Here is a 15,649-nt window from a genome sequence, read left to right on the forward strand (position 1 = left end):
TATGTGTATTTTGACGTATATTTAAGTTAAGTGCATTTTATATATATATATTTTTGTATTTGAAATTGAAGACTGTAGACATGACAATTTTTGATTACTTTCCATAATTGTGTGACTATTTGATATATTTATTTAAACTTTATGTTTTTTGATGTATAAATAAAATGCTTGCCATACTGCAACCTTTTATGCTTTATTCACTTATTTTGACATGCTTACATGGTAAACAATATTTTATGTCTATTTTTTTGTTGCTCTTTTTTGTTGTAGGCACAGTTAGTTGCAGGATTTCTTTTTGAACTCGATTTGTTTTGTTTTTTTTTGTTCGTCGCGAGTGTGGAACGTGTGTCAAAAATATCTCGATTCAGCATAGTTTGTTGCCCTCCTCAGCAGCTGTTATTGGAATTATAGCATTGTTAAATATATATAGATTTATATATTTATATATATCTATATATATATAAATATACATATGAATTATTGATCAGTTTTATATATGTACAATTGATGTGCTATTCAAGCAACTGTCATGGGATTGCCTCCGCTGTAGCTGACAAAGTAACGCGGATCACCAAAGATCTGAAAAAATAGAAAACATCAAAAATATATAAAAAAAAAATTAAATAAAATTAAAAAAAATATATTAAACAAATTTAATGTAACTTAAATAAAAAACAAATATAAAAACGTAAATAAAAAATGGATGAACATTTTTTCAAAAAATTCAAATTAAAAATATTTTTTTTTAATATTAAACCATTAAAAGTTAAGAGGCAAAACCAACAAAATAATTACCAAAATGCTATATAAACATGCATTTAAATTTATATATATATATAAATGTATATAATGTACTTACATTTTTTTTTTTTTTTTAAATTTTTTACCAATAATTTTTTAAATCTTTTTTTTTTTGGTTTTAGAATAAAATGTTTATTTGCAACATAATTCATTCAGTCAGAACATTGTAACATCAATTAGATTTTTAACTAACTTATGTTAAATGTAGTATATAATAGTTATATTCTTTGCTGCACTTTCTTGTTTTTTTTTAAATATATTTTTTTGCTTTTTTTTGCTATACTTTCTTTTTTCCATATAAAATATTCAGAGTTAGAAAGAAGCCATACATTTGTTTAGAACTAGTTCTATTTCTAGAACTAGTTTAAGTTATAGTTCTATTTCTAAATGTAAGACTATACATTTGTTAGATGCATACACGCACGCACACTTACACAAAAACACACATACACGCACACATAATACAGACAACGAGAGAGAGAGTGAGATATGTATAGAGAGTAAAAGTAAGTGAGAGTGATAAAGCACATAATCATCGAATTACATAGACAGCTTAAATTAGTTAACATTTTGATAGGGAAAGTAGAACATAAATATCATATCAAATGGACAGCTGATGGATAGTTCATTTTACATAGAATATGTATATCTATCTATATAGGTATCTCAATATTGTGTGTATTGCATTTTGTTCGTTATTTTGTTGGTTGTTTCTTACAGTGGGCAACTTTTAAGCTTGACTGCTCTACTAAAACATAGAACAGTCCTTATTTATGTATTTATATATCTATTTTGTTTTTACTATATTTCCAGTTATGCGGACGGCTATTTCTATTTTTGATGCTGTTTTTGTTTCATTTTCCAATTTTTGCTATTTTCTTTTTGGTTGGTTTAACAATACATAAATGTAACAATACAATTTATCTTCTTTTTTCATTACATTTTTCTAGTTTCAACTTTAGCTGAATACCAGTTCAGCTCTGTTAACTTTTTGAACATTTGGAAGCTGTTGGTGGTGACCCTTATTTTTTGATGTTTTCTTATGTTCTATGGGTTTCTCAATGATATTCTAGATTTTCTTTTTGTTTTGTTTAGGCTGTGACGCTCACCTTCGTATCATCTAGATCTTCGATATCACTGCTATCGTAATCGCTATCGGGCGGCGTTAATGTCTCTGCGCCGCGTTTCTCCAATATGTTTTGCATGCGCGATTTATTCAATATGCTGGCCACCTGATATGCCGTTAGTCCAGCATATGTTGCTGTCTCCAGGTTGAGTTTCTCGCATTCGTCCAGCAGAAAATTAGCCAAATCCTCGTTGCAGCACTCGATGGCAATGTGCAGCGGTGTGCGTCCGCCTTTGCCCTCCTACAAAACATAATTTAAATTCACCTTGTTAATTAAAATATTTATTTCGATTAGAGATAAACTAGAGAATAAACTACCTTCAATACTTTTAATTTTTTTTGTCGTTCATAAAAATAAACTGAATGATTAACTAAATATTTAATTTATGAGCAACTGGATAGTATCGATTATCAATTTTTTGTTGTTTTTGTTTTGTTTTACTTACCCTGGCATTAATGTCCGCGCCGTGAGATACCAAAATGCGCAAGATATCAATATGTCCAGCGCCAGCAGCCAAATGTACGCAGCGTTCACCTGCAAAGATAAAAAAGAAATTTTAATTAATAAAATTGCTTTAAGCAAATATATTAAACACCACTGTGCACTATATTTATGAATGAAATACGATCTCAGCAAAAGCGCTCCACAAAAAAGCTTCGCTGTGTTGTTGAACAAGTAGCGTTTTAAAATACAAAAAAAAAGAAACAGCAATAGCAAGCAAAAGCTTTGATTGCCGCACGAGCAGGAGTGCAGACTGAGAGGAAGAGAGAGTTGTGGAGGAATGACTGGGGAAGTTAGCTCAGCGAACGCGTTTTGCCATATGTGTACACACACATACTCGCATGTGCTTGACTGCTTGTGCGTTTGCATTGGTGTGCGTTGAAAAACCCAAGAAATTCCCACAATAAAACAGCAGCAAAATAACAGCTACAACAAGCAAATACAAAAAAAAAAAACCAGCAGTGGCATAAAAAGCGACGGCAACAAAAACAGCTAAAATGCAAAAAATAAAGTTAACAAACCCAACAAGCTGCCTTTTTGTGTGTTGGAGCAACTAGTTTGCCCAAGTTCAAATTGGTTTAAGTTTAAAGAGCACAAATGTTTGCACATAATTCACAGACAACAGCAACAAAAATGCCTAGCAATTGCAATAATTCAGCTGGCGTTGTATTAAACGATGCTTTTATAATTATAAATAAATAAATAATAAAAAAGCAACAATTCTCAAAATATATTTCGCTGCTTGATCGCGCATACAGATTAAAAAGCAACACCAACTACAGCTACAGTAAACAGCTTTTGACTGTTGTTGCTGTTGTGGTTTTGCTGTTACACGTGCTGTTGATTGACTTTCACACACAAACAGCGCAGCTCCAGCTGCTGGTAACAGCTGCTCATTTGCATTCAATTTCCGTAAGAACTTTGAATAAAACGCATTAAAGTTGCGCATGCGTTGCCAACCGAATAAATGTATTTGTTTATTTTTTGCTATCGCAAGTGTTTTGGCAATAATTGCAATTGAACTACATTATCGTTTAGCTGTGAATGCGTTGCCAACTATAAGCGTACCATTTTGAGTAGCTCTGCTATATTGGCAACAAGAGCAATTGATTAACGATAAGTGCTTATCGTTTGCACTTGAACTAGATCAATTTTTGTTAGGGTGGTTCGCACTTCGTAACCGTAGCTGTTAAATGCGCATTAATCGTTACCAGTACGATAGATATTAATCATGTTGATGATTAAAGGTGACTCAAAGCTATTTACGCGCATGATTAAATTTTATGACAACACCAAAAATAATATTCTAGTGTAGCTACTTGTTTAATTTTATATTTCAAAGAATACAATGAATATATATAATTGGCTAAGGTTCCGTGTTATAGTCGGACTCTTTCTGGTGAAAGAAAGCAGATATCTGGCACGAAAGTTAAAGCCGGCTCTCTTGTTGCCGTCCCAGTTCAGTTCGAAGGCTTACAAACAATAACAACAATTGTGTCACAAGTTTTAAATATAAACGATGACAACATTTTTTTTTGTTTCTCTGTGCTCGAGCCAATGATCAAGCTCGATCTCTGCTGATCGGAGAGAAGTCGCTAGCTAGATTATAATACGAGCGCATAAACTCGATGGAGCGATAGTAAAAGTCAAGGGAAGCTCAAGCACAATTCCCATTGTTGTTAATGCGGATCGTTAGCATACGATTAAAGACTATGTATATATATGTATATAGCTTGTACATGAATACAGCAAATCGATAGAGATTTTTTGTTTGCTTAAATATGAAATATTAATCACAAAGTTTGCCTCAAACTTTAAACTTGGGGAATTCCCAAGCATTGCTGCGTCACGCGCCTCAGATTTGAAAATTTGAAATCCGTTCCAGCTGCTAAACAGAGAGTTGGCTTTATTAATATTATTATTATATATTATCTAAAGCTCTATCTGGGCGGCTGCCAACAAGTCTGAGCCACAAAACTTGACAGACCCCTCATAAAAAAACACCAGAAAAAGATTAAGAAAACATATAAAGAAAAAAATCAAAAGCAGTTAAACTTGAAATTGGTTTTTGGTTTCAAGCGACGGCCTGCTTTTCAGATAATATAATAATAATAACAACGCTAATCGAATGTGAGCTTAATCAATTAATAAGAATTACGAAATTGCGCACTCCATGCTAAATTAAATTAAAAAATATATAAATATTTAAATAACAATTTTGATCTTGTTTTAAATATTATTTCTAAATTAAAAAAAAAAAAAAAAACAACTTCACGATAGTCAACAATCGATATCTAATAATGTTAATATAAAAAGAACACATTTCTAAGACTCTACGTTCTTTTTCAGAAAAAAATTTTGAGTAAATAATTTTTCGCAATTGTTTAAATGATCTTGCCTCTTGTTAACTTCCCCTTTAGTGTCCATGCTCCATTTTTTGTTCTTTTAATTTTTTTTCCAACCTTAAGCAAAAAACCCACAACTCAAAGTTCACAAATTTATTGACAGCGCAAATATTATATGAAAAAAAAAAAAACATATTTTTTGGGTTTTTGTTATTGTCTTTGTTTAATTTTAATTAATTGTGCTTATTGTTTAGAGCGTACTGTGTGAAGTTTATATTTAATACATTTTTTGGTATTTTGACAACTTGATTTTTTTTTGTATCTTGGATCAAACGCAGTTCGTTGCTTGCTTGTCCTTCAGAGTGAAGTGGCAAATTGTGCAGTTCATTGATTCATAATTAAATCATAAAATTGTTTTGTTTATCAAATAAGATAAGAATTTGTATATATTTAGAGATTGGATAACTCAATCTTTAAACGGAACCAGATGGTAGAGTGCAAAAGCTCAATTGAACTGCCTTGCGTTTCGATAGTTGCTTAGACTGTTGCTTATTGATAACTGTTAAAAATATTAGCTATCACAATCGTTAGCGATAAGTATTAACACTTTAATTTGAATTGAACTATATAAAAAGAACTTTATGAAATACCGTTCAATAATGTATTATTAATATAAAACAATTATTTTTATACAAATCTCTTTAACTTCTTGAGGCTTTTATTGTGAAAAAGATTTGAAAGTCTTGGCATTTTGGTATTGTTTTGAACTTTAAAAAGAACCAGGCCACTAGGCAATTGGGATTTACCTGGTTCCCTCTCAAGAAAACATTGCCAAAGGCAACTGTTTAAACAAAAGAACAATATACGCTTAATGGCTGTTTGCTTAAATGCTTCTGGCGCCACATTTCGTCTACTTGTGGTTTGAAAGTTTTTTAATGTGGAAACCAAGTGAAAACCCCAATGTAAAACAGAAAACCCAAGCAGCAGACGTTTGCCAAAAGGCAGAAAAAAATTAAAAATACAAAATAATTTAGCACACTTAATGCTGGATTTTCCAAAAATCCATTTAAAGTTATTTGGTTTTTCTCTGCTTTTTTCTCTTTATCTGTTAGCGTGGGCAAAGCTTCCAATTGGTAGCTGGCTAAGACATCGCAGTTATGTCACGAAACCACTTGTTGACTTTCTTTTGAACGAAATGCAAATATAAGTGTTATACAGATATATGTATATGTGTCTATATATGTGTGATCATGGGTGTATGGTAAGCGAAGGTGTGGATGATCGTGCCACGTGTGGTTAAACGGCGTAGCGTAAATACTGCATATACGCTGTTACATATAGATATATATACATACACGATATTTATATATCGACAAATATGTATAAGTGGGCAAAACCCCGTAGAGGTCAGAGACTGGCCTAAAAGGCAGTCAAGTGCTCGACAGCTGATAAAGAGCGGTAAAAGTTGCTGTTGACAATTGTGAGACAACGATTGCACTCTTTTTGTGTGTTGTTGTTAGGGTTAAACCCATCCAATAATTTTGTGGGAGTGCGAGTACAAAGTGTGTCAACATTGCCTGATCACCATATAGAGAGACACGTTATATTCAATTGTCTAAAACTTCCGTTATATATGAGCTCATGCAATGCTTGCGATAAATACTTAAGCTGATAGATATATATAGTATTATATTAATCGGTCGCGTAGATGCTTGACCTTGCATCTACAGGGAAAGAGTGAGTAAAGAAAAGCTGATTCGCAATGAGTAACAAAGTTGTTGTTGTTGTTGTGATGTAAATGTCATTGGCAGTCAACGAAAACAATCTACAGACTTCCAGAATATGTTAGTAAATAATCATTTTATTTTATATTGACGTTCGCAACAATTGTGGGTTAAACCTGTTTGTTTACGTACCAGCCAACGGGCAATCCAAAAGTACAAACAATAATTTATTGAAAGGCGACATTCGAATCGAAGAAATTAGCTTGAGATTAAAACATTTGTGTTGCTTCCTATGCGAACAGCTGGCATCAGAAACAATAGATCTGCTCGAGAGAACATCGTCATGAACATAATATATGTTTAAGTGCAAAAAAGCTTTAACATTACTACCGAATCAAGAAATTCGTTAATTATTCATTATATTACATGATTACATGATTATAAAATCATTAAATTAAACTGTTTTTAAAAATATCGATAAATATCGATGAGTAATGGAACTGATACTAGCTGCTATTGGAATTATAATTATCGATATGCGTTTAATATATTCACATATTATGAATATATGTTAGGAACTTGAAAAGTTTTCAAATAAATTAGGCAAAATCATGAAGAAAATGAGTCGATACTAATGGATCATTAAGATTAAACAAATCAAGGGAATACACAGTTATTTACAATAATAACCCATATTAAGCAGCGTTGTGGAAAATTTCATTGCACCATCTTATAACAACAAGTCGATAATTATCGATCAAATACACTTGAACTCTGGGTTCAACGTTGCACATATCATCGCCTCATCGCCTCATCGCTAACGATCAATTACAAATTGTGCTAATTTATTAACTCGATCATTTAACTAACATCGCATGCATTTATTTGACCATTAGACAAAGTGATCAATTGCCAAGCTCAAAGGTCTCAATCTCTAGATGATATTGTAACAGTTGAGGTACAGGTATATTTAAGTATTATGCAACTGCATAAGTAACTAGTTTGCAACATACGTCATTAAGTTTATTGTTTAGTTTGATCAATTAGCTTTCGTACGATTCAACGGTCAATCTACAATGGCATTCCCCACTCAATTACGTACTATCTGAGTAGCAGTAGTATATATAATATATACCTGTCGTACTCATGTGTGCAAGGCCCCATATTGTACGAAGGTTGAGACAGAACATGCGACAAGTGTTGCTGATATCGTAAGAATGAAAGTAATGAGCACGTGTTACACATCATGCCAGCCGATAAATTAAGATATATTAGATTATTTATATTTTAGTTCTTGATATATCGATGTAGGTAAAATGAAAATAAATGTTGAAGTATTTGATATATTGTTATACAAATATCAACTGGTTTTTAGTGGAATAATGAATAGATTTTATTTTTCAATATTTACTTAATTTATAGCACTGAATTATCATGAGCTATCGATAACGTAAAATAAAGGAAATTTCATTAGTACGTCAAAGATTATGAACCCCAATGTGGTTTATATCTAACTGGACTTAAGACAATATAGAAATACAAATTAATTTATATTTACCGATAAGATAAGTAAGAAATTATCATTGACTTTATACCACTAATCGCCTCGATCAGCCATTCACTTTACATGCGATATATACATGCCAAGTCCTTAGCATAGGGCGTATCAAAAACAGTTTATGGGAAAAACGTTGATAACACTTATCACTGAGATAACACAGTTTTACCTACATATATATGTATATATACATATTATAATCACCGTCATAGCAATAATAAACGACCACCTATGGGGTTTTTCTAGAATTGATAACATAGTTAGCTTAGCGACTAGAGCACAGGCGATATTCCTATTTGTATTCGCATTTCTAGGTAGCATTATCTTCTGGGATACAGAATTTTGCTTATCACAGTTAATAAATGGGGAAATACGGAATAATGCCCAAAGCCGTTTGCTATAAAGGTTTTTTTTTTGCATTTGGAAACTTCTTTAGATTTTTCCACAACAGATTTTTCTACAGATGCCATTGCCATATGTGCCACAAATGGGCCTCAATCGGCGTATTGTGCGGTTTATCATTCTGAAATTCCCTACAAACGTGTTCCGAGTATAAATGATGATAAAGATGTTTTTAATTTGTAGACTAAATAGCGATAAGAGGTGTTTCATAGACGGTAGAAGTAAGATTCGTTTAGCAGATATGGAGTAAGAGGTAAACCCTAAATTATATGACTCTAGTGAATGTGTACTTTGGTTGATTGTTTCATATATATAATAAGAAAAAGTAATACCTATGATACGTCTATTAGGAATCTTCACTTTTGCGCTAAACTCTTTTTAATACATTCTGAAAAACTAAGTCTTTACTTTAGAAACAGGTAAAATTTTAAGTGCTTCGATAGGTTAACTAAATGTCATACAGATTAGATAAGGTTGTTAAATGCTTAATTCTTGTAATATTCCATGTATGTATATTCAGATACTGAGCTTATCTGAATATAATATATAAGTCCTATAATATAAGTCCTAAAATGTCTAAATATAAACAAAAACTTTGCATTGCGCAAGCAAAATAAAATTATTTCAACTCCTGCTAAAAAGGAATTCGGAAACTCTATTTATAATGAAGTGTCGCGTGTCTTTATTTATATAAATTCATTGAGTTTCGGGCAAATGGCATTGCGTGCGTGAAAGGAGCTCCAAATATACGTGCATATATAAATATACACGTTTACAAGAATGTGGATATATATGTATTTGTATTATAATGACCTCGCAAGTAAATAGGACGATATTACAGAAATAGCTGGGAATTTCCAGGCGGCCTCAAAGAACAACAAAAGGAAATACATATGTAAATAAGTGTAATACTCTGCTTCGTATGCAAACAGAAATATGTTTACTGATAAGTTGGCTTTCAGTTGCGATAACCTTTTGAACTGTCTACAAATGGCTATTAAAATTATGTAGTACGCCTGAAAGAACGTATAGTATAAACATACTTTTTTCCGACAAGTTTACTTTATCGCTTTCAGCAATCTTGGCCAAATGCCAGCAGTGCAGAGCATTCGATTATTTTCGTAACATTTTCCACATTTCTTGCATAAAAGTGCAAAAAAAGAGGCATCGGAAAATTTTTAGCCTTAGACAAAAATATCAGAGCTAAATTTAAGAGCCAAGCTAAATGAGCTCATCTGTTAACTAACATCATGTTAAGCATTCCTAATAATGTTAATTTACATATGCTAACTACACTTGTTTCTGATTACGCTCAGGTTTTTCTTGACAAAATATGACGAATTTTTGTTTTTCCTTTTACTGTGTCAAAATACTAAGAAATTTCTTTTCGATTTCTCTATTTGTTTTTTTTTTTTTTAATTTCTGCAGTTAGACTTAAATACATTTCATGCGCAACTATGACGTCAATTGACAAGAAAGTCTTGTGACTTTTATGCGAACCCAATTGAATATGATTTTATAACATCTGGCAGCGAGTAGACGACGTTCGGAATTGCTTTTAAATGTATGTATATATATAGAGAGAGAAATGTATATAGCTTAATGTGTCTGCTTTGTGCATGGGAAAACCCAAAAAATTTGAAAGAAAAAGCCGTCGTCGTTGTCGTGTTGTTCGTGTCATCGTTTTCGCTTTGCTCTTTGATACCCTATCGAACAGCTGAAAGCAGTTTGACTTTAGCAGACATTATGTCTGGGTAGTGATATATTTAGAGATATATACCAACGAAGGTTTCTTTTATATGATTCATTTAAATATGATCGAAAATACTGATTGAATAAGCAAATTATAGAAGCTTATCAGCATTTTAGTGAATATGGCAAACTTAATATGAATTTGATGTTACCTAAATATTATTGTAGACTTTCAACATGCCAAGAAAGAGCAGTTGTTAGTCATGCTACACTCGTTTCTTTGTCTGCTTTTTAGCCAATTTTTTTTTCGTCTGCATAGAGCTAGCCATAGCTATGTGCTTGAATATTATGTGCAATGTCTGCTCTGTTAAGCATATAGATGTGGATTACTAATACACACACACTCTTACTTGAGGGAGGGTGTGTGTGTGAGACTGTTCGTTCAGCAGCTGTTTCTCATTTATGCGCGAAGGCATGTTTAGGACCGGTTTGGTCTGGTTAAAAGTAGCTGCCAAATGTTTGTTCACCATATGTTTGAAAACCGATCAATTTTCGTATTTTTAGCAAGGTTATAATACAAAGTGAAGCAAAATCGATTAAACAAACGAAAGGTTAAAGCAAATACATAAATGTATGTGTGTGTGAGTGTATATGTGTATGTGTGTGTGGGGGTTATAAAGTGTAGCCTCTCAACATCTCAGTCAAGTTTATTAACCTTTTACGTGTCGACAGTTGCGCAAGCTTCAACTCTTGTGACTGAACATTAAGTGTTTATATATACGTATATATATAGTATAGGTATACTTATGACGACTTTTACTTTCTTCCGGCTTAGATTTGGTTTTTTATGATTTTAGTTTTTTTTTTAAGTGGGAAACTTTTGCTGCACAAATTTAATCAAAGACGAATTTTAATTGACGTATTTCTCACACACCTTATTTGTTTGGTTTTTTTCAACCCCACCCACCTGTTGAAAATCAATATGTATGTGTATACACATATAAACTAATTTGTATACAAATAAATCAATAATAACAATCAAGGAAATAAGGCCGTCAACTATATACATATATAATCTGTGTGAGCTGCAAATGAAATGAGCTGGAAATCGAATTCAATATCTATTTTGTTTTGTTTCCTTGAAGCTTCGAAGATTTCGATGCAAACAAATTATAAACAATGCCAAGCCTTGCTGACGTCAAACAGAAAATCACTTTTATATACAAATATATATAAGTATCTGTATATAGAAAGGCATATATACATATGTATATCTGTGAGAAAATCAATAATAAAGTGAAAAACGCAAATGAGAAATTTATTTGCAGGCGTAAAAATGCGCGGAGGCCAAAATGTATTTTTGGCACATATCTAGATATATATATAATATATATGCACATATAGTCTAGTTGTATCTGTAGACTTGCGTCTTATATAAATAGTCTTAGACAATGTCTCGCCGTTGGCGGGACAGCTAAAATATTAGAGCTATATGATAAATTCAAATTTCTTGGCACCAAATCAAATTCTTTTAATATTTATCGAAAAATTTTGCTGTCGGGCACGTTTGCCAAAGAACATAAAACTATATAGTATAAATGGTTCTAAATATATGTCTTAATAATAATAAATTTTTCTGCATTTACTGCAAGCAATTTTGTTCAAAACAAATTTAAAACTTTTTTTTCAGTTAAAATTTCGATTCATTCAACTGAACTAGTTAGCCTATTCAGAGATTCAAAGAACTACTATTTATATACCATTTATCCTATATAAATACATAACATATTCTCGAATCATAGACTATTCTAACTTCACATAAATAGCCAAACTTTTCATACCACTCTCGTATATATAAAGTTCTTTATGAACTTACCATCATAGTTGCGTATCTCCAGATCGGCAGGCAGATGGGCATAGCTCAAAGAGCTGACAGCCTTGTCGTTGGAACGATGTCCATATTGGCGATGTGCCTCGTGGATCTCTGAGGCGCCAAATTTCTCTGTTAGAGCGCGCACGCATTGTTTCTCACCGGCAATGCAGGACAAATGCAACGCCGTATTGCCATGACGATCACGTACTGTGGGCTATTGATCGATAGATTACAAAGATAAATAGATATAGTTGGGGATTAGGTTAGATTGATTTAGCCATGGTAATTGATTGGGAAGGTGCGGCTGCTCACCTCGGCACCGGCTAAGAGAAGCATGCGCAGAATTGTTGGCTGCGCTGTGAGTGCGGCTAGATGCAGTGGCGTCTGTGCCACATCGTTCTGGATGTTTAGGAGGCATGGATGTGGAGCCATGCGTATCAAAGCTGCAACCACATCCACATAGCCCGATATGCAGGCCAAATGCAGTGGTCTGTAACAAGAGAGAAAGAGAGAAACCATATTAGTACTGGGCAATGATCGCAAAGAAATGCTGAGAAATGAGCTCAACTGCAGGGAAATGTTCTAGCTTTAACCTTTTCCACATTCTTGTAAATATTTTGAAGTGTTGAGAACTGTCCTGTTTGAATTATAAATGAAAATCAGCGTTATAAATTGAGCTAACCTAACATGACTTTTGCTAATGATTTGTTTCCCTTGAGTCCATGACCAACTCCCATAATACTTGGCAGTAAATATCGAAAAACCAAGAGCAAACCAGTGTTGAGTAATGTGGTTAAACTAATATGTTTTACCTGCACATTTTCCACACTTGTTTCATGATCGTTTTGCCTGTAAAAACCCACAAATTTGCCCGACCCAAAAACCTGTTCTACACTGCACTCCGCTCAGGTAGTTGACATACCAGGAAAACCCCTGACTGCCTGACTAACATGTGTCTGTAGACGACTCGGTTCGATTCGATTCGATCCGAGAAGTCGTCTCATTGTCTTGTGTTTTCTGTGTATATTTGTTGTGATTCATGAAAGTATCCCCACACACAGTTGGTGGTCGGGTCAACATTTTTATGCGAATGTTTCATCTTGAAATACCCTATACACATAGATATATTTATTGGTATATCTGTGGTCGTAGAAGACTCCTAAATTGGTCGCTAAGAAGCAGATATTTATGTAATTTAACTATATTTATGTGTTTACTTGAAGAAATATATATCGCTATTATGTTCTAGGTATTACTGAAATACTGTCTCTAGTCTGTTACTTTTACTTTAATAGAGTATATAATTTTGTATTTAAATATAGTTCCAGACATAAACAAGACCATATGCAACATGTATCATCCACCTACTACAGGGTAATTTAAAGTCACTCACAGCTGTCTCTCTATAACTTTCTTATAAGTTGGAATTTTGCATCTCCTACTTTTTTTGGGTATTTTTCAAACGGAAATACTTTTGTTTTTTTTTTCTGGTTTTTTGTTATATTACTCACGTGTCGCCGTCGTCATTCTGTTGATAGAATTGCTCCCAGGCGTTCATAATGTTAATGTTGTTGCTGGTGTTGCTTAGTGGAGCCGTTGCATTAGCAGTATTTCCAGCTGCATTTGTTACTGTTGATGTTGTTGTTGTTGTTTGTGGTGCGCTTCTTCGTCCAGCGGAGCTGTTGGCATTTGTTGCTGCTGATATATTGAGATTGTTCATACCGAGGCTTGACTGTACAGTCCATTGGGGTATGCCCGTATCGACATTGTGTTTGAAGCGCATTTGCTCGCTGGCCGGCTGCTCAACGCCAGCTTCCCTTTGATTTGTTGTTGTTGTCTGCTCCTTCTCTTCCTCGTGCTCCTCCTCCTCGAGCTCGTCGATTATGCCCGAATCGAGCACCGTTTGCAATTTGTCTGATTTCTGCTCTTGGCCCTGATCCTGTCGCTTGTCCTGCTCCGATTCCTTCTCTTTCTCTTCTTGCTGCCCTGTTTCGTCGTCACTTATTTCCCCGCTAAATATTTGCGCTGATTGGGGACCAGAGATGAAACCAGAATCGCTTGTTTCGCTTTGTGCTGCAAATTCTTTGTGCTTGTTAATGGCGGCTTCGCTGCTTTGTTGTTGCTGTTGTTCGCTGCTTTTGCCGCCAAATGATGATGTTGTTGTTGCTGCTGCTTGTTTACTGTTAGCTTCAAGTGCAGCTCTTTGCTGCTGTTGCTCAACACTGACAGCTGTGGCAGCGCTGGCAACGCCACCAGCAGCACAGCTACAATCCTCCACCGTTTCCTTAGCCTTGTTATTCTCACTTGTTGCTGCTGTTGTCGTTTGGTTCCACATTTTGAACTTTGTTGCCTGCCTGTTGGCCTTTTCTTTTATTATTGATTTTAATTGTTACTCTGTTGATTCTTTTGCAAATGATTTGCCAACGTCTCGTTTTCTTTTTGAAACTGTTGCTTGTCGTTGTTTCTGTAAAAATTTCTTTAACAATTTAATGGAAATTCACACGCTGAACTTTGCTTTAAAGCTTTACCAAGCACTCACTCACACTCAGATTCACACACACACTGAGATATCATTGTATATACATGTACATAAATCGAGAGCTCGCGTAACTGCGCTTTAAGCGTCTCTCTGACACTCGCCTTGGCTGCCGTGTGTGCGAATGAAACGAATATATAGTGTTCAATACAAGTGAAAACGCAATAGCATATTAGCGCATGTCCAAAGTTATGATTAGCAACAACAAAAATAGTTGTTTCTCCTGCTCTTTGGATAATTAGAAGAAATCCATTTGCATAGGCATTTCGTGTACATATTTATTTCAAGTTGCCTGCTTTATTTTCAGCCTGTGCACCTGCCTTCGTTTCCCGCACACACATTCAGTCACCCACAGTAACGCGAGCAGCTACAGTATCACGTACACCCATAGACACCAATACAATCAGCCGCAGTAACACACATGTACACACGCACAAACAAGCAGACACGCTGCTGAACAGCTTCTGCTTTTATTTTTATGTGCAATTGCACACAAATTATAAGTTTTGCTCTTTTGTTTGTTTAATTTATATGTATGTATTTTGGAATTTATATTATCGTTGTAAGCTTATTGTGTTTCAACACACTCACACACCTCTTTGACTTGTCTATTATTGTAATTTGTTTTGCATGCTGTTCCACATTTATGATCGCGTTTCGCTTTTAACTTGTAGTTAATTTATTTGCGCTCCGCTTTACAATACAAACGTCTCGACTCTTTCACGTTGAAAATAGCACTAAAGATGTTTCGTTAAAGCTGCTTAAATTTAGCTTTGCACCGACAATATTTACAGCAAAGCTTCGGTGGTTGGGGGAAACCAATCGGCGTTGCCATATCAGTATGTCAAAAGCTTTTGGCATAAGGCGCGCAACGCTAATGACCAAAACTTTAGTTTGAATGCGGAAGCACTCAGCACCAACAGCAGCAACAACAACAAATATATTAGCAGCAACAACAGCAGTTATTTTAAAGACAACAAACATACCATATGTTAGAATTTCCTTTGCCTTGTAGCGACGTGTCTGTCGCTGCTCGCGTCCCAAACTGAAATGAACTGTTGTGTCGACAAGGTTACCGTCGACCTCGCCG

The 15,649-nt window shown here is 34.1% G+C and overlaps 1 protein-coding gene across 1 annotated transcript; it reads right to left on the minus strand.

Annotated features, from left to right (window-relative positions):
* Positions 1-324: 324 nt before the first annotated feature.
* LOC111602535 (NF-kappa-B inhibitor cactus) lies at positions 325-15,309 on the minus strand. Its single transcript, XM_023319665.2, has 7 exons — positions 15,155-15,309; positions 13,535-14,487; positions 12,336-12,513; positions 12,027-12,237; positions 2,374-2,462; positions 1,911-2,168; positions 325-579 (listed from the first exon to the last, which is right to left on the minus strand). The coding sequence occupies exons 2-7, from the start codon at positions 14,356-14,358 to the stop codon at positions 517-519; spliced, it is 1,623 nt and encodes a 540-aa protein (XP_023175433.2). The 5' UTR covers positions 14,359-14,487; positions 15,155-15,309; the 3' UTR covers positions 325-516.
* Positions 15,310-15,649: the final 340 nt, after the last annotated feature.

This window comes from Drosophila hydei, unplaced genomic scaffold, assembly GCF_003285905.1.
Source record: "Drosophila hydei strain 15085-1641.00,03,60 unplaced genomic scaffold, DhydRS2 tig00000172-arrow-pilon, whole genome shotgun sequence".
Lineage (NCBI taxonomy): Eukaryota > Metazoa > Arthropoda > Insecta > Diptera > Drosophilidae > Drosophila > Drosophila hydei.